Raw genomic sequence first — 22,006 nt, forward strand, 5'->3', positions numbered from 1 at the left:
TCATAGAGCACTGATGACATGCTACTATAGAGAAGTACTGCTTTGCAAGTGGCCATCACTTCTGTACCATTGAGCTTCTAGATTGGCTTTAGGTGTAGACCTCCATCAAGCACAATGTATTAGTTCTCTCATAGGTATGGGTCATAGTAGCTAAGTTCTTTGCATCCACAAAAATGGTTAGAAACTTTTAAGCAGATATAGATGATAAATAATGTTCCTAGATACTACTTTTTTTGTACGGCCATATAATCCCTAGATGGCAACCACAAGTAACAAATGTTGAATGCTCTGTATCTTCAGCCAATTATCAAGTTACTTTCCACAACATACTGGCATCACTTCAGTAATATGTGGATTGGAATTCATCTAGCTCACACACATCCATGTCCCAATTTCACTCAAGCAATGGGCCAAATGGTCAATGTTAGTGGCTGTATTAGGAGTGCTTCAAAATGAATGTCACCGTCAGACAGGATGGATTTCTTAATGCCCCAGGAAGCAGTCTCAGAACCCAGATAGGTCATCATAGCATTAAAGTCCTTTTTGCTGTAGAATATGGGTGCCTTAGCAAGGATCCACACTTTGCTCTAAAATACAACCTTCTATGTATAGAGGAGTTAGCAGATCCTGTCATTTTGCCAGGCCCGTTTCCCCTACTCCTTTGTTCAACTTTGCTTCTTTTCCTAACAGACTGTCAGGTGCCCAAAGGAAATGATCTCTGGCCTCAGGTTAGATACAGGAGTGTCTATTTTTGTCAGATTTGGAGATGGACTGATGAGTCACATGCATTGTCACCAGGCAGAGAATTCCAGATCTGTGAAATGGAGACAAATTGCTTCTGACTCCTGGTGTGTGACTCCAGACAGATTGGAGACTGTCTTACGCAACTAGAAAAATTCCCACTTTCTTCGGGCTTGTGTTATTCAAAACTTCATTAAATAGGGAGAAATAAAGGTGGGGCGAAATGATGATTGTTTTATACAACATCATCTTTTTTTGTTTTGGTAAAAATCCTTAGGGAAATTGCTGAACATAGATTTCCATTCTTATCTTCTGAAAACAAAGGAACTCTTCAAAGCATGTCAAAGGTTAAGACTGAAGCCCATAAAACGGGAAACACCTTCACCACCACTGCTTCCTTACCTCCCAGGCTCACTGGTCATGGTTCCCCGATTCCTGGCTCACCCAGCTACTCTTTATTTAGGTTTCCATCAAGGATTTTATGCAAATAGTGTACTATCATAAACAGAGCTCTGCTCCTCAATACTCCATTCCCTTCCCCTCTTTTCTGTGGAAGGTCCCCAGGGGCTAAGGATTGCTAGTGCAGGAGTTGCTGCTGAAAGATTTAGGCAGCAGTCTCCCTTCAAAGGGAAATTGGCTGCTAGTCATAAAGACAGAATCTGGCCGTTTTATGCAGTTTGACCCCTTCAAATTGGACAGATTATGCTGACCCAGAACATGGCCTAAAGTTTGTGGTAACTTTTAATATAATGTAATTATTTCTGTTTAAAAAGAAATTTCTCTGAATGGTCAAAAGATTTGCATTACATTGGATCTATGAGAACTCAGAATTGTTGTGGGCAAGGGCACATGGCTAAATTTGCTAAAGCTGAACCTCATAAGGATGAAGTAATGGAGAAGAGGGTATACAACCCCAAATAATTATGAGCTATCCAGGGTCTTAACCTCAGGTATAGCTAGAGGCTTGCATGGGTCACAGGCTAGGGACCTAAATCTCCATTGCCTAAGCTAGTGTTTCGCAACTGGGGTTTGTGAGATCCTTTTCAGGGTACAGCACAATATTGGCACATGATTCACAAGATAACCCCAGAGAGATTACAAATAGGATTCCACAGTGTAAAAAACATTCTGACCTGTTGTGGTCTTTCTGAGTTCGTTGCAAAAGAAGAATTGCTCTGTGGGTTTTTTTTGGTTTTTTGGGGGGGCGTGGCTCAAAAATGAGTGGGCATTTCCCACTTCTATGAGCAGAAGCAGTAGCAACAGTTATTTGCTTATAGATCTTCAGACAATCCATTCAGGACTGATCAGCTAAACTCAACTCTTCCCATGCAGTGTGACATATTTGTCAATGCTAAGCACCTGCTTGTGTAATTATGTTTGTGTTGTTTTGTTGTGATTTTCAAGGTTAACTTTTTATCATACAGGCAACATAATAGGCAAGTTAGTTATAAAAAGTAAAGAGTTTGTAACCCAGGCAGTACTCCAAGAGGTACCCCCTGTCCAATTGAAGGGATCAAAGCAGGTGCACAAGTGCTGTGGGAGGTGTAGGGACTCTTCTCCCCCTAGAGCAGAGCCAGACCACCAATGGGGACTTAACCATATACCTTTTAACCATTACCAGGAACATAACAGGCATAAATCAGAGGGTATAGTGGACACTACAATGCCCCAAGGGGGCAGGATTCAACAAGTTAGACACTTACAAACATTGTTAAAAAACAGGGTTAACAAAATATAAAACACATACAGCAGAACAAACAATACGAGTTGGTGAAATATAAAAAAAAAGCACTAAATGCAAAGTGACAAGGAAACATAGGGGCTTGGTACCTGGAGGGGGAGAAAGCACAATGGCCCCTTTCCACTGCAAGAAGGTTTGCTTCTTGTTATCTTACTCACCCAAAGTTACCTCAGCTGGGACTTGAACCCAGACCACCCATGTGATAGGCAAGTCTGCTAGGGGACTTGACCTTCCCAGAGCCCACCCTCACCAAGCTGCCTGGTCTCTGATTACAGGAGCTGGAAGCAGAGCTGGGAACCCCTCAGGTTGCTGCTCAGATCCTTGCTGGAGTGGGGGACCCTCTCCTGCTGGCTGCACACCACGCTGCTGAGGGTCACGCTGCTGCCTGCAGGTCCTGCTTTCAGGCTCTTCTAGGGCACTGCTCCTGCCCCACTGGCTGAGCTCTGTAAAACTCCTTCCTTGTTGTCCCTCACTGGTCTCCCCTCTGAGTCAGCCCACGCTGACCCTTTTATCCCCCTCCAGGTGACCCAAGGGGCCAATCAGGACACAGGGGGGTGAGTCTCTGGGGCCTGATTTGTGCGGAAAGGGAATCCCAAGTCCTCCAATCATCTTTTATCCCTTCAAAACCCCTGGGCCAGGTCACTGCCAGCCAGCCAATCACAAGGAGATGAGCCATTGAATGAAATTGTAAGGAAGAGTGAATCTTGTTAATTGTAGTACAATTGTATAACGAAAGAGGTTTTCAACCCTTTTTAATAAGTGTACCCCTTCTGACTCAGTTTCAGCTCCTGTACCACTTCATATTTTTTTCTTGTTTTTAAGGGGGGGCAGATTAAGGCCCCCACAGTGCGGGAGGGAGTGGGGCTGGGACAGGCACTGCACAGCTGGGGCAAGGCATGGGACAGAGCTGCGAGCAGCTTGTCCCATGGGCAGAGAGAGGGAGGTGGCTCCCACTGCAGCACACACCACGGGAGGGCATAGGAGGTGGATGCCCCTGGATCTGTGCACGGAGTGGGTGGGCTGCAGGTAGGGTAGCACTGGGCTCTTCCTGGCGGGGACTGGGCCAGGCTGCACTTGTGGGTGGCGGTGGCAGTGCTGGGAGAGGGGGTTGGGGACTACAGTAAATTCTGGAGTGGCTCCCGCAGGCCTCTTCAATGAGGGAGGTAGTGGGGCTAGGGCAGGCGCTGCACAGCCAAGTGGAGTGCGGGATGGAGCCACAGTTCATCTGGAGGGCACAGGGCAGGGCGGCTCCCACCACTGTACGCACCCTAGGAGGGCATGGCAGGCATGTGCCCCTGGATCTGCATGCAGGCTGGGCTGGGACTGGGGCTGTGCTCAGGGTAGATGGCGGTAGTGCTGGGAGGGGGCTATGGCAGGGGCTGCAGTCATTCCAATTCACTATAGATCCCACAGCTCTCCCTCCCAGTGCCACTGCTGCCCACCCTGAGTGCAGCACAGCTCAGCCCCCACCGGGAAAAGCCTGGCACAGCTCTGGCCCTAGCCTGCAGCCACAGCCCTACCTGCCCCGTGCAGATCTGGGGGCACATGCCCCCCCACCCCATGCCATCCCAGGGTGCATGCAGTGGTGGGAGCTGGCCCCCTCCCCCATTCAGTTCAGTCCTGCACCATGCCCTAGAGGGGCAACCCCTGCCCCGGCTTCACTCCCTTCCCCACCACTGGGGTCTCAAGCTGCAGCCCCCACACTCCTTCCCCCACAACAGACTTACCAGCCGGACATGGCTTCTCTCCACGTGGCTGGCCAGGCTGTGCTCCTTGCCACCTGCATGCTGTGCTGCAGGTGCGGGCCCGCACATGGCATTTATCTGCCACATCCATTCTGTGTACCCCCTAGGACACTTTTAACTATCTCTAGGGGTACATGTACCCCTGGTTGATGACCACTGTATTATGACATAGACATATATAAATTATATATACAATTATTATAATATCTATACAAGTGCATTATAATGTATATACATTGATTATTATAATTATACTTATCTATAATTTTATGAACGTTAATAAATAAGTTCTTTTTTGCAATGGAGTGCTGCTAAACTTAAAAAAGTTATGGAGGGGTGCTGTTAGTTTAAAAAGGTTGTGAGCCACGGGTCTAAACATGGACACCAGTACAACATGTATGGAGAGCCAATGATGACATTACATAATTAGAGTGGCAGTACTTTACACCTATTTCTCTGAAGTCAAAGTGACCAGCCAAGGCCCACAGAAATGGAAAAAACAAGCCTGCGGGTGTCATAACCACATCACATGGTGACATCTCAAAACCAAATACTCCCTGTGTCTATCCACAGTAAGGAATTCTTTTGAATAGGGTTTCAGACTGACATCATGATGGGTTTGAGATGTATCCAGTTTTGTAACAGTCATGCTTCTTTCCAGTTTAGCAAATAAGTCTTGAGGCTTGAAACTGGATCCACATCTAGTTACTAGGTTATGCTACCTTTTATAGACCTCATCATTTATACTTCTTGAGTTTTTTAGAACACCCACAAGTGACATGTTATTCATACACAGGATACTTTTTCCCCCTGCTTTTGTTGTTCTTCTGATTGCCTTCCTATTGGTCCATGAAGTGTAAGATGCAGCACAAGCCTTGAGAAACTGAATCTACATGCAGCTTCACATCATGCTTTTTATTGGCTTCTTGGTTATGATAGTCAACAAATATTTTGCACTTAATTCCTCACTAGATCTAATGTGGAACTCCCGTCCAGTTAAAGCTTCTCTACCCACAGGGGCAAAGAAGGATCAGGAGGACAATTATCACAGGCTGCTGTTTGCTTTGGGTTGCTAAGCACTGCTTTTGCCCCATACAACATACTCCATGTCCCTCCCCAATACCAGGGCAAACCCCCCTGTAGCAGGCTGCTGCTTCTTTAGATAGTACTGCTCATCCAAAGTCATATCTACTGTGGTAGAGTGTCACCTATATACTGGGCATGATGCCTGTAGCAGTTGTATAAAAATCTGTTTATGCTGCTCTCCACACATGGTATTTGAACTGTTTTAATTTAAATTAATATTCAGATTGCCTAGGGAATCTGGTACAAGCTCCTGTGAGGATATACTGATACTGTTTACAATCAGCTTTTAATGGTTTGTCTGAATATAACTCAACTGATATGCATATTTGCAAACCATTTAGATGTAGCCACACTTTTTGGCACCTATTAAACAAAATGATTTTCATGAAACTGCTTAATTTTTCATGAGCAAATTAACTCTAATACATGCTCTTCCACAGATTACCACTACCATTGTTCTGGTGTTTCAAATTCGGAGGCACTAATGACACCTGTCCATGTATTCTTGTCTGTGTGTTGGGACATGCCATGTGTGACATGTCAACTCCTCTTACAATATCTGTAAGAAATCTTGGTATGATCAAAACAATGTCCTCAAGCAACACAAACATAGATCTGTCTTTGATGGTGTTCTGTATGATATGGCAGGCTGGATAGTCTCTAGTGTTAAAGGACTGTGCCTATCTTCTTATGCTTGGCAAGTTGTGAGTGGTAGTTTCTTAGGCTATAGAACCCTTCTCTTTATGCACATAAATACCAAAGCTTTAACCAGGGTTAGGCACTCTGAATGAACAGTGCTTGACAATTCTCTTCATTTAGGGTTCATTGCTCCAAAATCCAGTTGATATCTAAAGCATTCTGGCAGTAGGCTAGTGGAAGGCAGAACTAGCTAGAAATTTGGTGATATTTTCTCTTTCCATGCAGTTTATTAGGATCATGGGACATGTCTACACAGCTGTGGCAGCATACCCAGTTGGGATATTCCTTCCCAAGGACACCCTGCCTACCCACTCCCTCATGCACACAGTCCAAACCTAGAAATATACTGCTGGAGACACTCTAGGGTCATTCTTTTGTGGCAACTGTCAAGACCTCTAATTCCAGAGGTCACAAAGGCTTAAATGGACAATCCCAGAGCATCTCTACCAGTGTATTCCTCGGTTTGGAGCTTGTGAGTGCAATTGAGTGGTGAGGCATACTCAGGAATAGCTCACCTGGGGAACACTGCTGACATACTGTAGACATGTCCATAGAAACATAGGGCTGGAAGGGAGTTTAAGAAGTCATCTGGTCCAACTCCTGCCCTGAGACAAGTTAAGTAGAACATCCCAAGAAATAAACTTTAAAACCTTGAAAGAATGGGGTTGCAGAACCTCCTTACATAGCCTCTTCCAGTGCTTCGCTACACTTGCATTAGGAACATTTTTCTCTCTCACTATGTGGTCTTTGCTGCATATTTGCCCAATTGCTTGCTTTATCTGTGTCACCATCTGTTATTGGCTTTTCTTCCCCATTAAGTAATGTGCATATACTTTCTTTTGTTCTTACTTCTAATGTGTGACCACCTGGCCTCAAACATCCAGTCATGTGCGGCCTTGGCCTGAGTGGCTGTTAGTGATCACCCTACAGTCTCCTGTAGACCACTGAGTAGATATTTATTCCCAGAGTGGCCTCCCCCAGTCCTCCCCCATGTCTCGCGCTGCATCTCTCTGGTGCTCGGACTGTCCGCAGCCCTGCGGGCTACCCACAGCCCTGTCTCGCACTGCACCTTCACTGGTGCTCGGGCTCTCCACAGCCCTGTCTCACACTGCACGTCCCTGGCACTCGGGCTCCCCATGGCCCTTCTCGCACTGCACCTCCTTGGCACTTGGGCTCTCCGCAACCCTGTTTCACTCTGTGCCTCTCTGGTACTCGGGCTCTCTGCAGCCCTGTCTTGCACTGTGCCTTCAGTGGCGCTCGGGCTCCCCGCAGCCCTGTCTCACACTGCATCTCCCTAGTGCTCGGGCTCTCTACAGCCCTGTCTCACTCTGCGCCTCCCTGGCACTTGGGCTTTCCACAGCCCTGCAAAGTGCTGTGCCCTGTCTGGCACCGGGGTTGGTGCACCCCAAATACTGCACCCTCTCTAGCTCTGGGGTCTCCACGCTGCCGTGGTTCCCCTATGAGGCCTCCTCCATCCCCTTATAGCCTCACCCAAACCACCGGTGGTCTGCTTTATCCCCGCCGGCCAGTGATTGCTGATGATGTCACTGACTGGCTTCAGCTGTATGAAGACACAGCTTACAACCTGCATGGGTTTCTTTCCTCGCTCCAGCTGCGCCGTGGGTCCTGTTGCTGCTAAGTGTTTTTCTTGTGTTAACTTTCCTTTTTATGTGCAGTTCCTGCCCCAGGAGGTCCCCGTTTATTGTTTGAGGTCCTTTCTACTGCTCTCCCCTGGGACATAATGCATTGATAGAAACTTTTTGTCTTGCCTTGTATGTCCCTTGCTATGCTACCTGTCTTTCAACTACAAAGCTAGATGCTGGCATCTAATATTTTAAGTCCCTCTAGTAGATCCATATAAATTTTATCATCTGACTCCTGTGGAGACTAGGATCTTAGCTCTGAGATCACTTTTACTATCAGCGTTGGAAACTTTGATACTGTGTATATTCTTTATCTCTTTCATTATGGACCATTCTTAAATCTGTTCACAGAGGGCACTGACAGAAGTGTAGCTCCTGGGTCTAATTTATGGGGCTTCACAGAAAGTGCCATGAGTTAGACCAACCACCCACCTGCCACCACCCAACCGGACAGACATTTGCTGTTGGGTCTTTTGGGAGGGGTGGCAGGGATTGAGCTCCACTTTGGAGCTGATCTAGTTGAGGAGCTGCCTGTCTCCCCTAACACCCTCCCTCCCTCCCTGCCTGCAGCTATGATGCTGTCTACAGAATGGGAGGAGGAGAAAGGAGGGGGATAGAGCTGTGGGCTGGGGGTTGTGTCAGGCACAGGAATTTAGAAAAGTTTACAAAAGCTTTGGAGTGCTTTCATCTGAACCCTTATGTAATAAGAGTTAATTTGTCTTGTGTTCAGACACATTTAAAGTGCTCTTCAGCCATGCACTTCTGTCAGGGCACAGCCATAAAGCACTTTCAAGGGACTGATCACAAAAGAAATGCCACTTCTGTCAGTTTTCTTTAAGTCATGTCTATGGTGGTGACAACCTTGTCCGGAGATGAACTAAGAACATCCTCAAGGCCACTCTACTTTGTACAGGCTATCCATAGTTCCAACAATAGGACTTTGGGGGACTACAGAGGACTCGATTTGTGTTTCCACGTGCCCTAACCTCTGGAGTTCCACTGAGTTTTCTTTTTGCCCCACTGCTCAATAGCTATATAACTTTCTAAAGGAGATTGTTGAACTAAAACGCCAGCAATGTACAGATGACACTCATCTATATAGTACCTTCTTGCCTAAAATGTCCTCACGGGATCCTCACATTTTAAGGTTTTTGTGCTCACCTTCAAAGCTTTCCACGAGAGTTGCGCAGCTACCTGGAAGGGATGCCTCATCCTTTATGATCATGATTTCCCGCAATAAATACACTCTCACAGAACAATGGAAACTTGTGTGTTCAGGAGCCAGAGCTGTCTTGGCAGTTGGCCTAAAAGTCTGGAAGTTCAAAAAAATAGCATGGTTATGAACCTTAGCCGCTCTATAGCAAAGTGGAAACCTTTTCAGCCCAGCCGTCCCACACTAACACATTGCACACAGGTATGTGGTCCAAACCTTACTGGCAGGAGAGCTGACAGAATTGATGTTCAGACTTTGTAACTTTGGGAGACATTTAGAGCCTGATCAGAAGGCTACTGAAATCAGTCAGAAACCTTTCATTATCTTCAGTGGGTTTTGGGTCAAGCTCTCAGCTGCTTTGATGGGAGCAAGATAAGAACTTGGTGGCATGACAGAAATGGATTATTGCAAAATATGTCAGGCACTGCCATCTAATTTATCTAGGACAATTTGTTTCTACTGTGCTGAGACACCTAGATTGAAATTTGGCCTGATTAAAACTAATGGAAGTTTTACCACTGACTTCAACAGGGCTAAGATTTTGCCACTGAAAATGAACACAGAATATCGAATGCACAAAACATCACTTCTGAAAATCAGGTTTAATATATTTAGTTTGCAATTTAGTTTCCTGATTCTCCAGTTTTGCACTAGTGAGAAACTTTATTTCAGTTAGTCTAAATTTGATACAGTGGAATGGAAATAACGTTTAACTTTTTACGGTAAAATAAAATAAATAGCTTATTGTATTTGCAAATAAGATGGTAAAGAAAAAGAAGAATGATGTGAAATTGATATAACAAGTCAAAGGAGAATAATGTAGAGAGAAGTCCCGAGGCAGACTGGGTGGCCTTTCTAGCATTCATATTTATAATTCAGATAAAAGAGCAGGATTTGAGATGAAAGTTCCTACGTGATTTCAGATCTGAAGTCCCATTTTCAAGTTTAATTTTGTCACTTACACCTAAATCTCATTGTAAGCCAAAGCAATTTAGACATTAAAGGACCTAACTCAGTCTGAAAATTCAGCTTCTAATTCACTTCAGTACTTTTAAAAATGTTACCCCAGATACTTCATCACTAACAACTTTTTGTTGTTACTTTTATTTTCCATTAAATGAAATGACGATAGAAATAAAAAGGTAGGAGACGGTCTTTCCCAACAAATTGCTTCTAAAAATAGCCCTGCTTGGGTCTTACTAAACAAAACCCAAACCTTTGGTTTATTCAGCCAAAGCAAACAAACAGCCTTAGTGATGTGAAATTCTGGCTAGAGGAATATTTTTTTTCCCTTATAGTGCAGACAAGTAGTCTGCATCTGCTGCTGTTCAGGAAGACTATTGTAAGCTGACAGCAATTTTTCCTCACTTCTTGTAAATGCACTGGCATTTGCATATTCCAGTAATATACCCACTAGCCAATTTCCACAGCTTCCAACACGAGCAGGATGTTTGAGGATAAGGACTTACCAGGATAGAAGCTCATTAAAAGTTTTTTAAAAAGACAATTGTCATGAAGAAGTGCATTTTTTAATTTCTTCACTGGCTTCAAATAATGTGTAAGCTCTACAGTATACGCAATAATAAGGAATCAGTGTTTTAAAAGAAAAAAAGAGAGCAGTTCCACCAAATAATAATTATTCATTTGCATTATAGCAACCCCTCACTGAGTTGGGGTTCCTTCCCTTTGCCATTACATAAGGCTGTCATGCACATTGTGAGAAATGATCCCTGTCCCACAGAGTTTAAAGCCGAATAAACTAGACAGATAAAGGTTGAAAGAGAGATAGTGGTAATGTTCCCATTTTAAAAGATGGGAAAGTAGAGCACAAGGAATTGAGAACTTGGTTCAGTGCTCACTGAAATCAATGCAAAGACTCATTGATAATGATTTTCCTTGATGGATTAAGTGACTTGCCCAAAATCACAGAGGGAGCCTATAACAGAGCTAGGAATTAAACACAGATCCCTTGATTCTGAGTCTAATGCCTTATCTACAACCACAACCTTTTTCTAGGTGTGCATGGGTTGTGAAGACATTTTGTCAACAAATTAAAAATGAGTTCAAGCAATACAGTTGATCACCCCACTGGTTTTGCTTGATTATTGAATGAATTTGATAAGATCCTTCACAGGGTGTATTTTCATTGAATCTTTATTTTTTCTTTCAGATTTAAAGATGGTGATTTGGGGCTAATAAATCATAGCTATTACTTAAACATTTTACTCTTTCTGCTTTAGCATAAGCCAATATCTATCGACCTAATCTGTCTGATATATTGGCATTGCTGAAACATTTATCATCATTGTGTTTGAAGCTGGAATTTTATAAGATGCCTTGGGGAGTGAAACACCAAACTCTCGTTGTTTTTTAGAGAGCGTATGTTAAAATGAGTATTGTTCAAAAATGAATTAATGGCTTTACACACAAATTGTTAGCAAATTAATTCTCTGCTCAAAGAATAAGTGTTGTGGTTCATCTGATTAAAAACCATTTTTATCAAAATAACTGATAAAGTTAGTCTCTAGACCTTAAAAAAGAGAAGATTTTGTTTTTTAGTAGGATAATACTCTATTATGATTCTTATGCTTTGCTCATCAGCATGGTATCTAAAGAGGTCAGTAAATGTTATACTTCCTATTACATTTCTGGAAGATAAGGCATAACCGACTACTGTAAAGATGACAGCTATGGCAAACAAGCAAAATAAATACAGCTCAAGAAATTCCAGCATCTATTCATTCACATTTTTAAGACAACATTGAGTCTCACTGTTTATTTTCTGTTAATATCCTGGAATTATGTTCTTGTCTCCATTAACTGAGTTAAGAGTTTGACAAATGTTCAACAGCCTGGGTGTGTATCTGAGATGAGAAGGCAGATGGGCATGTATTTATGAGTTTCTGAACCAGGGGTATTCCTGGGAAGTTTCCTTTCTCTGGGAATTTCTCACTTTCCTTTTAGAGACTTCCTCTTAGACGTGTTATTTCTGGCTGACAGAAATAAAAGGAGAGCTGAAGGCAGAAGGAACACACTGAACTGACTCAGCCTGCTGAGCCTTATCGCAAGAACAGCTAGCGTGACTTAGTGAGGGAAAACCATCTCGGAGAAGCATCTTTAGCAAGCTGCCACATAGCACTAGGGAATCACTGCTACACTTGGTGAGTATAACGGGCTTTAAAATACTATTTTATTTCATTTCACAAAAGTGACTTTATACAGATGTCTTGCACAGGTTACGTAAGTATCCAGTGTGCCTCAACACTAAGATCTGCTTTAAACAACGTGGTGTGCCAGTGGAAAGTCTTGTTAATTCTACAGAAAGATTTGTAAAATAATGTGTAGAAAAGTTTCTGCAGACAATTATATTTTATGGCATTATTGTGTTGTAGGAAGGCAGTGTTATAATTTTGCTTGTTTGTTTTTTGCAGACATCTCTTCATTAAGCCAAGTGAGGAAAAGATTCTCAGAAATATGATTTGCCTGTGGTTCTTATCTGTTCTCATCTACGGTAAGCAAGCACGTCTCTAAGTTGGAAACCTTTTAGACTGGAATGGTACTGATGCTTCTTCTGAAGAATGGGATGCAGTACCTGGGTTAATTAGTATTAGGACATATTCATGCTGAATACAAGAGGCATAATGGCAAGTTTGCCCTTTCCCCCACCAAAGCAATAAGTAACTATGAATGGGTAGGTATGGTACCCATCCTCAGTGAGCACTGACTGGACATATTCTTGCCAACCCTATATTCAATATTGGAATATTTATTTGGAAGCCTGTAATGTAACTTTGTATAAAATAATTGCTACCATTATCTAAAGCTCAAATATATACTGGTACATGACTGCAAAATCCATTTAGATGTAGATATATTCTCTTTTTAGAAAAAATATTGTTCTCTATTTGCATTAAAATCTGCCCAAGTGGGGCACGAATTTTGGATCCCACTGTACAAAATGATTATTTTTACTTGGTTTTGGAATGACATTTTGACAATGACACCTTAAGTGTTTTTACCAAGACTTCTCTGCTGTTCCTATTCCTTTCACTTTGTCTCATGTAATTTTTTTTTAAATCTCTCAATACTATGTGCTGCAACCCTAGGTGCTAACTTTTTGCTGATTAGTTCTTTTGAAGAGGGGAATTTTAATGCTCTTGATAAAATGCAATGATGTAAAAAGATACAGAAGTGGACTCTAATCACCAGTTAGAAAGCTCAAATTAAAGAGTACCAACTTCTTGGCTTCTTTTCTTTCTAGGATTTATGATGCTGGAGGAAGGTGATTGTTGGACATATCATTATTCAAATGAAAACAAGACTTACAGTGAAGCTGAGAATTGGTGTAAAGAACACTATACAAACCTGGTCGCCATTCAAAATAAGGAAGAAATTCACTACCTGAATGAAAACCTACCCTTCAATCCAAGTTATTATTGGATTGGAATCAGAAAAAAAAATGATGTATGGACCTGGGTAGGAACAAATAAACAACTGACAGATGAGGCTAAAAATTGGGCTACGGCTGAACCAAATAACAAAAAAAGTGATGAGGACTGTGTTGAAATCTACATCAAGAGAGACAAAGACTTTGGCAAGTGGAATGATGAAAGTTGTTCGAAAGAGAAAGTTGCCTTGTGCTATGCAGGTACAGCATGCAATCAGTCCCTATGAACCTATGTGAAAATACAAGTGAAAGTTTAGTAGCTAGCTTATATACATCAGCATTAAATATTGTGACTACATTAGGTCCTGATTCTACAACCATATGCATATGCCTAACTTAGGTATGTAAATAGTCTATTGAGTTCACTGGAACCCCCCATATACTTAAAGTTAAACATGAGCTAAATGTTTGCAGAATTAAGGTGTGTTAGGGCTTCTGTGCCACACATCCTTATTGAGTGCCTCATAATTACATAGAAAGTTTTTTGTGAATTAAGTCACTAAGCTATCTATGACATGGCTGTTTCCAGTCACCAGAATACTTTTGTCAGTAGCTAGTTTTGGCAGGGTGCTTTGATTTTGGAAATGCAATTGCTCAGTAAGAAAGAAATTTCACATGGCAGAACCCTCCCACTCTTGCTATGCAAACTTGACCATGGTGTATTCTCTCCTAGCTTAGAAAGCATTGAAAATATTAACTAGAAAATGTGGTAGATCATTTTATAATATGCTGAATTTCCTTCCAGCTTCCTGCAAGCCCTCTTCCTGCAGTGGCCATGGTGCATGCATTGAGACCATTAACAGTCATAACTGCAGCTGTTCTCCTGCATTTTTTGGGCCAGAGTGTGAGCATGGTAAGGTTAATTTTCGCTGCTTTTTAAATAGGAAGACGAATGTGTCAGCCAATGTTCATTTAGTCTAATTAGATTATTCCTCTTACTACTGAGAAAGTGATGCTGATCATACACTTGCTTTTCTTCTATTGTAGCTGTGACTTGTGCCCCATTAAAAGCCCCTGAACATGGGACTTTGAGTTGCAACCATGGAATGGAGGATGTGAACTTTAGCTATGAATCATACTGCCAGGTTCAGTGTGAAGAAGGTTATGAATCAACTGAATTGAAAGGAGTATTGTGTACCTCTTCTGGAAAATGGTCTGCACCCATGCCAACATGTAGAGGTAAACTTCTAAAGAAACTCTGGTCCAGATTCTAAGCTAGCTGACATAGCTGTCTTGGCTTTAATGCTTTTTAAGGTGAATTTAGAATAGTTGACATATTTGTAGCTGGTAGGCCCTTTTTTGCCCCCAGAGAGGTACAACAAATGAAATCAGTACCTCAGCCCTGACCTAGATTTATCTAAGAGAATATTTTCTACATCCCTTACTGATGTCAAAGTGATTGAGCCTCAGCAGCCCATCCTACTCCTGATCTTCTGCCAACATAAATCCCATTCACTGTCAGTTGTATCAGTATTTTTGTGATGTACGCATTTATAGACTAGGAAATAGCATGAGGCACATTAGCTCCTTAAATATATGTCAACAAACAGTTATCAACAGGCAAAAAATTTTGACAACCAACTTGGATGAAAGTTGAACTAGCAACCTAGATATAATATAATTTTAAAAAATCATCTCCCATTTTTGAGGTCGTGAGATGCTCATAATATGTGATCTCTTACCATTTTCTTAAACTGCAAGGCAATAGAGTTATTTTCTAAAGCTCAGCTCTCTTAATTAGCTCAAAACTGACCTCAATGATATTCTATGTGATTTTTCAGCTGTGAAGTGTGGTGCATTGAAGGCTCCTACTCATGGTTCCCTGAACTGCACTCAGCCGTCTGAAAGCTTAGTGTGGAATTCCACCTGCGAGTTTGCCTGCGAGGAAGGGTTTGTGTTGAGCGGCTCAGACAAGCTGCAGTGTCGCGCTTCTGGAGAGTGGGATGGACAGCAGCCAGAATGCAAAGGTACCGCTCTTCACCACTGCTCTTCAGAATAGACATGTCACTCATTATTTACATACATGTTTACACAGCATTAAAACTAACTGCTGATGTGCTCTCTGTGTGTTTCAGCTGTGACATGTGAAGCAGTAAAGATCCCTGATAAAGGCATTGTGATCTGCAGCCATCCTAATCCAGAACTCCCTTACAACTCAACCTGTGAGTTCCACTGTGAGGAAGGCTACGCACTAAGTGGCTCACCCAAAATTCAGTGCACAGCACCAAGACAATGGTCAGCACCATTTCCAAAGTGTGAAGGTAGGCCTTTATTATTTAGAATAATCAAGTAGGACAAGCAGCAATAACAATAATAGCAATAATTCTTACAACTTAGAAATGCTTTTCATAAATAGGTCACAAATGCTTTGCAAAGTTAATATTGTTGTCCCCATTTTATTTATTGAGGAAGTAAAGCCCAGAGAGTGGAAACAATGCCTGTGAGATCTATTTCCACAAGAAGCATGATGTTATACCTCAACTGCTGTCCATTTGAGTTTAAGAAACTGTGATTACAGAGAACCAGTGGTTACAGAGTTGTTTCACTTAAGTCCATTCAGCTAGTTACAAGCATTATACCAGCCTTTTGAATTCATGTAACAACTTGCTTCTGGAATACCCAAATCATAGTGTACTTCAGAGAGAGATCACTGAGACATCATCTCTCTCAGAAGTGAAATGCAGATAGCTGCAGGGTAAGATTTCCTAGATATTTCTCAGCACCAGCAATGGGGCAAAATTTAGATAATTTCTCAAAGATCGTTGTAAATCTTATACATATATTATGGTATATTGGCTGCCCAGTATAAAAGCCAAAGCCCTTTAAAATCCCCTTTCTTGTCTCCTGAGACATCCAGACCCCACCAGCCTTAGTTATTTTCTGAATGTACAGAGTAATAGAGTACTCTTCAAGATTCATTTAGAGTTCATGTACATTTTATTGCAACATAGAAAAAAGCATTTATTTTAGTTGGCTCCACAGTGATCTCAATGATATTCCATGTGATTTTTCAGCTGTGAAGTGTGGTGCATTGAAGGCTCCTACTCATGGTTCCCTGAACTGCACTCACCCATCTGAAAGCTTAGTGTGGAATTCCACCTGCGAGTTTGCCTGCGAGGAAGGGTTTGTGTTGAGCGGCTCAGACAAGCTGCAGTGTCGCGCTTCTGGAGAGTGGGATGGACAGCAGCCAGAATGCAAAGGTACCGCTCTTCACCACTGCTCTTCAGAATATTCAGGTCGCTCATTATTTACACATATTTTTTACATAGCATTAAAACTAACTACCAATGTGGTCTCTTTGCATTTCAGCTGTGGAGTGTGAAGCAGTAAAAGTGCCTGAAAAAGGCTTTGTCAGTTGCACTCGACTTGATCCAGAACTCATGTACAACTCGACCTGTGAGTTCCACTGTGCGGAGGGCTATGCACTAAGTGGAACATCCAAAATTCAGTGCACAGCAGAGGGGCAGTGGTCACAACCGTTCCCAAAGTGTGAAGGTAGGCCTTTATTATTTAGAAATAATGAAGTAGTAAAAGCAGCAATAATAATAATAGTAATAATACTTACAACTTGGAAAGTGCTTTTCATACATGGGTCAGAAATGCTTTGCAAACCAGGTTAATATTATTGTCCCCATTTAATTGATTGGGGATGTAAGGCCCAGAGAGTGGAAACAATGCTTATGAAATCTATTGCCACAAGAAGCATGATGCTATACCTGTACTGCTGTTCATTTGAATTTAAGAAGTTACTCCTGGGTAGTCAAGTAAAAAAGCTCTGTAAGTCCATACAGCTAGTTTCAAGAGTTATACCAGCCTTTTGAATTCATGTAACAACTTGCTTCTGGAATACCCAAATTGTAGCATGCTTCAGAGACAGATCACGGAGAGATCATGTCTCTCAGAAGTGCAATGCAGATAGCTGTAGGGTAAGATCTTGTGGACATTTCTCAGCACCAGCAATGGGGCATAATTTAGATAATTTCTCAAAGATCTTTGTAAAAATATATTGTGCTATATTGGCTGCCCAGTGTAAATGCCAATGCCCCTTAAAACCCCACTTCTTGTCCCCTGAGACATTCAGACCCCACTACCCTCAGTTATTTTCTGAACATGCAAAATGATAGAGGAACTCTCCAAGTTTAATTTGTAGACCACATACATTTCACTGCAACATAGAAAAATGGAATTTTCTTTGTTGGCTCCATACTGACCTCAATGATATTCCATGTGATTTTTCAGCTGTGAAGTGTGGTGCATTGAAGGCTCCTACTCATGGTTCCCTGAACTGCACTCAGCCGTCTGAAAGCTTAGTGTGGAATTCCACCTGCGAGTTTGCCTGCGAGGAAGGGTTTGTGTTGAGCGGCTCAGACAAGCTGCAGTGTCGCGCTTCTGGAGAGTGGGATGGACAGCAGCCAGAATGCAAAGGTACCGCTCTTCACCACTGCTCTTCAGAATAGACATGTCACTCATTATTTACATACATGTTTACACAGCATTAAAACTAACTGCTGATGTGCTCTCTGTGTGTTTCAGCTGTGACATGTGAAGCAGTAAAGATCCCTGATAAAGGCATTGTGATCTGCAGCCATCCTAATCCAGAACTCCCTTACAACTCAACCTGTGAGTTCCACTGTGAGGAAGGCTACGCACTAAGTGGCTCACCCAAAATTCAGTGCACAGCACCAAGACAATGGTCGGCGCCATTTCCAAAGTGTGAAGGTAAGACTATCATTTAGAAATAATTAAATAATGCACACATGCATATCTGCAAGAAACATTATACCTTGAACCCTTTGTATGACGCTAGTATAAATTGGTGTCTGTAACCAGTTTGCAGCACTTGTGGATTTGGTCTCAAATGATTCCTATAAAGATCTTCAACTCCAAAACATGCAAAAATTGAGTTAGGTAAGTGCAGTACTAATACAGGCTTATCAGTTCTTTCTGAAATACCTGAGCTCTGTTAGATTTTAGACAGGAAGATCCCTGAAATATCAGGACTTCTGTTAAAAACTATATTAATTATTCATATTTGTTTTTTGTATTTCAGTTGCACAGTGTGAAACCCTGATTCTGCCTGAGAAGGTCTCCATGAATTGTTCACATCCTATTGGTGACTTTACATACGGAACAGTCTGTGAACTCAGCTGTACTGAGGGATGGTTGCTAAATGGTTCTAATATTCTTGAATGTGATGGTTCAGGAAACTGGACTTCAAGTCTGCCAACATGTGAAGGTATGTTGTATTCTTGCTTGTTTAGCAAACTTGAAGATGCCTTAGTTTTGTAACTAGATTAGAACATGAGGAACACTGGAATGGAACAAGTCTGTCTTTTATCATATTCAGTGTGCTTCAGGGAAAAAAAGGCTGTTCCACTGAAAATTTAGACATTAACAAGATAACAATAAATCATTTTCATTACCCCTTTGTGGAAATAACTGGAATTTTATTTTTAAAACATTAAAACACAAAACCTGATTTTTTTTTGGCTTTCACTGAAAAGTATCTGACTTTGGGTTTTTGGTTTAAATAAATGAAAAATTTCAAAGAAAGAAGAGAATGTTCTGATAAAGCATTGTTTAGTCAAAAACCTAATCTTCCCTATATAAAAAAATGTTCAAATAGAATATTATGAACTACCTCTACCTCCAAACTCACATTTTCCTTTAATTTAAAAAAGGCTAAGCATTGGCTTAATGTCGATCTCCAAAAGCAAAACTGGGCCAATACTGAGCACTTGTCCAAATTCTATCTATTATCCCTAAGTTTCAGAGACTGATACTTTTCCTCCCATTAACCCTTACCTAAATTGTAAAGATTATGACTTTTAGTAGGATTACTTACAGAATAAGAAACCACTTGCTGAATGGCAGTCAAGGTGTCTGCCCATAACAAAGTGATAGCAAAGAAGAGTGGTATCATTTGTCATACCAGGGTAGAAGGTGGAGTGATCCTTCCAAATGACACCATCTTTAATCTGCTCTGAAACAGGACAACTATTAGTTTTCAGCTTTCTGCCTTTGGGTACAGCATAGGCCCACACTTAACAGGAGAAATCCCAAAACAGCTCTGGAATGAATGGAAATGGAATGAATAGCAAATACTGCAGAGAGCATGCATTCCTCCAAATTTCATAAAAACTCCTTTTTACATCCTAGCTCCCCGAGTTCCTGAGGAATTGGTTAGTTATGTCACAGTTGGAATAGCAGCAACAAGTGCTTCATTCCTGTCTACAGCGTCCCTCCTTATTTGGCTTGTAAAGCGGCTTCGCAGAAAAGCAAAGAAGTTTACTCCTTCCAGGTAAGTTATATCTCAAAAAAACACATGAGACCCATTGCATTCACTCACTCTTTGCTAATCATATTGCTGTGTAGAATAGTTTCCTATAAAATACTTTCTACTTTATATTACAGTAGCTACCAGAGCCTCAGCTCAGAAGGTACCTTTCAAAATACTGCTCACCTCATATAAGTTAAAGTGACTCAGGTAAGATATGTTGGACATTTATACTCATAGTGTAATTCCCTTTTTAAAACAAACAGAACTCAGGAGCTTTATCAAGGCCTTTAATTTTTGTGTAATTGCAGAAACAGGACTAGCCCCTTACTTCCCTTGGGACTCCTAGCATATATATGGTGGTGGTAGGGAACATAAAAATACCTAGAAATGGATAACATAATTGATTTGGGGTGGATATGACCTAAAGATACGTGTAGTAGTTTCTATGTCTGTAATATGGAAAAGTAGAAACCTGTGCCTAAATATTCCTATTTTAAAAGGAATGATTCTTTTATTTCTGCAGGAACTGAAGCCACCTCTACTTTTACCTTAAAACATCTCAGGGAGAAGAACTGCATCATAATCAGGAACTGGGCCAGAGGTTGCTGCATCTTGTTGACAGGATGATTCGTCTTGTATTTGCAACTAAATGTACTTGGTTATCTTGTACTTCTGGATAACAAACAATGGATAAAACACAGGCCTTTTACGACGAGACTATGTAGACCTTAGTCAGTGTACAGCTACAGGAACTAAGAGCTTTCTCCGCAGTCTCAAGAAAGAGATCAAATATGCTGATGACTCAGGGGAGATGCTGAACACTTCTAAAGTCTATGTGAAAGTACATGGGTGGAGTGAACAATGTGTATTATACCCAGCTGTTTCTCCCACAGAGAGCTAGATTGCATTCCTTAAAACAAACTAATTGGGATAGGAAATATTTATTGAATTGCTTTGTCAGTGAATCATTGATCTGGTTCACTGACCATTGTGGAAGTCAATGTACTGTAAAGGTGTTGCAGTAGATAAATATGCCTATAACAATATGGTCAAAGGCTTGGATTTCTGCTGCACATCCTAGAAAGTTTTTTATATTCTAACTTTAAACATTTGTTTCTCAGAATACAAATGAAACTATTAATTACAGTAGATACTATGATTTCTGGATTCAGCAAAATAGATATGAAATAATTCATCCCTATGGGATTAAGTATTGTAATATATGTAAGTATATATTTGATTTCTTGTGCATTTTCTTCTGTATGTATATCTCTGCTCTTTGAAAAATCACAAAACCACTATGGAATATTTCTTCACGCATAAAAAAGTTGTTTTGGGTGACTTTGAAGGCAAAAGCTCAACTGGTCTAAATAACCAATGCCATTTACACCAGCTGAGGATGTGCCTCTCCGTCTTTTAAACTCCAAGGTACACTTTTTAGGATATCTGTGCACTATTTAAAAATAAACTGGAAGCATCAGATGATTTTTATATATAGGAAGTGTAATCTGTTTGGCTTTTAGAAGGGGTTTTAAATTGTCAGTCTGTTTTTAAATAAGTTATATATTTAATTAATTTATGGTTCACATCCATGGCTGATTTTTGTTTCAATCTGATATGTGCTGTGCACTATCTCATTGTATTTAATAAAAAAAACGTTTATGACAAATATGTGTAATTAATCTGCTTTGTCTCAGGTATGACTATTTCTTTGGTAAAAGATAAAATGAAAAAAGAGTGGCAAAGGTGGTAGGGTTTGGGAATGCAGGACACTGGCTTGCTTCCACCCATCTGATTTTCTTTATTATTCTTTGTAACATAGCTGAGAGGAGACTGGCCAGAAGATGGCACACTATGCCTATCACTTGATGGCTGCCTGAGTACCATGGCATACAAATAGTTCAAATGCAGGGTCCTGAAATTAAAATTGAGTGCACGTTACTTTAAACAGATGAAGGTTCAGGAGCATATTACTTAAAACAGATGCCTGTGGCAAAAATACAGGAAGGGAGAAAAGCATTCAGGAAAGATAAGTGCTGGAGACTGTGACCAAGAAAAGAGTAAATCAAATGGCATTGCCTCTCACTGCTCTCTCTAAATCCAGTCTTCTGAGACTTTGGACATGTGTTGGGAAAATATAGAGGTTACAGACTAGTAAGTGTGACCCACTGTTCCAGTAATCTATGCAACCAGGTTAGGAGAAGGGTACTTTTTCTTAATAATAAGGAAACATCACACTGTGTTTTGGAGTCTAGCCCTGTTATTATGGTCAAACTGCTCATCAATTGGCAATATAGGGCATATCCAGACAAGCATAGATGTGAAGTATGTGGTGCTGCACACCTGTCTGCGGCACCACACACCATACACGCTGCACATCCATGTGTGCCCTGTGCTGCTAATTTGCATCA

General features: G+C 41.3%; 1 protein-coding gene across 1 annotated transcript in view; it reads left to right on the forward strand.

Moving 5' to 3' along the window:
- Window positions 1-21,253, forward strand: part of SELE (selectin E) — a 41,950-nt gene extending 20,697 nt beyond the window's left edge. The window contains exons 2-15 of the mRNA XM_090049746.1: window positions 12,300-12,379; window positions 13,130-13,516; window positions 14,061-14,168; window positions 14,303-14,494; window positions 15,097-15,282; window positions 15,391-15,576; window positions 16,330-16,515; window positions 16,625-16,810; window positions 17,555-17,740; window positions 17,849-18,034; window positions 18,366-18,551; window positions 19,475-19,616; window positions 19,730-19,802; window positions 20,119-21,253. Of these exons, the coding sequence (XP_089905872.1) occupies window positions 12,300-12,379; window positions 13,130-13,516; window positions 14,061-14,168; window positions 14,303-14,494; window positions 15,097-15,282; window positions 15,391-15,576; window positions 16,330-16,515; window positions 16,625-16,810; window positions 17,555-17,740; window positions 17,849-18,034; window positions 18,366-18,551; window positions 19,475-19,616; window positions 19,730-19,787 (2,269 nt within the window). The 3' untranslated portion in view covers window positions 19,788-19,802; window positions 20,119-21,253. The remainder of the gene's footprint in view (window positions 1-12,299; window positions 12,380-13,129; window positions 13,517-14,060; window positions 14,169-14,302; window positions 14,495-15,096; window positions 15,283-15,390; window positions 15,577-16,329; window positions 16,516-16,624; window positions 16,811-17,554; window positions 17,741-17,848; window positions 18,035-18,365; window positions 18,552-19,474; window positions 19,617-19,729; window positions 19,803-20,118) is intronic.
- The last annotated feature ends 753 nt before the right edge of the window (window positions 21,254-22,006 follow it).

Source organism: Crocodylus siamensis, chromosome 5 (assembly GCF_052110815.1).
Source record: "Crocodylus siamensis isolate JL-2025a chromosome 5, ASM5211081v1, whole genome shotgun sequence".
Classification (NCBI taxonomy): Eukaryota; Metazoa; Chordata; order Crocodylia; family Crocodylidae; genus Crocodylus; species Crocodylus siamensis.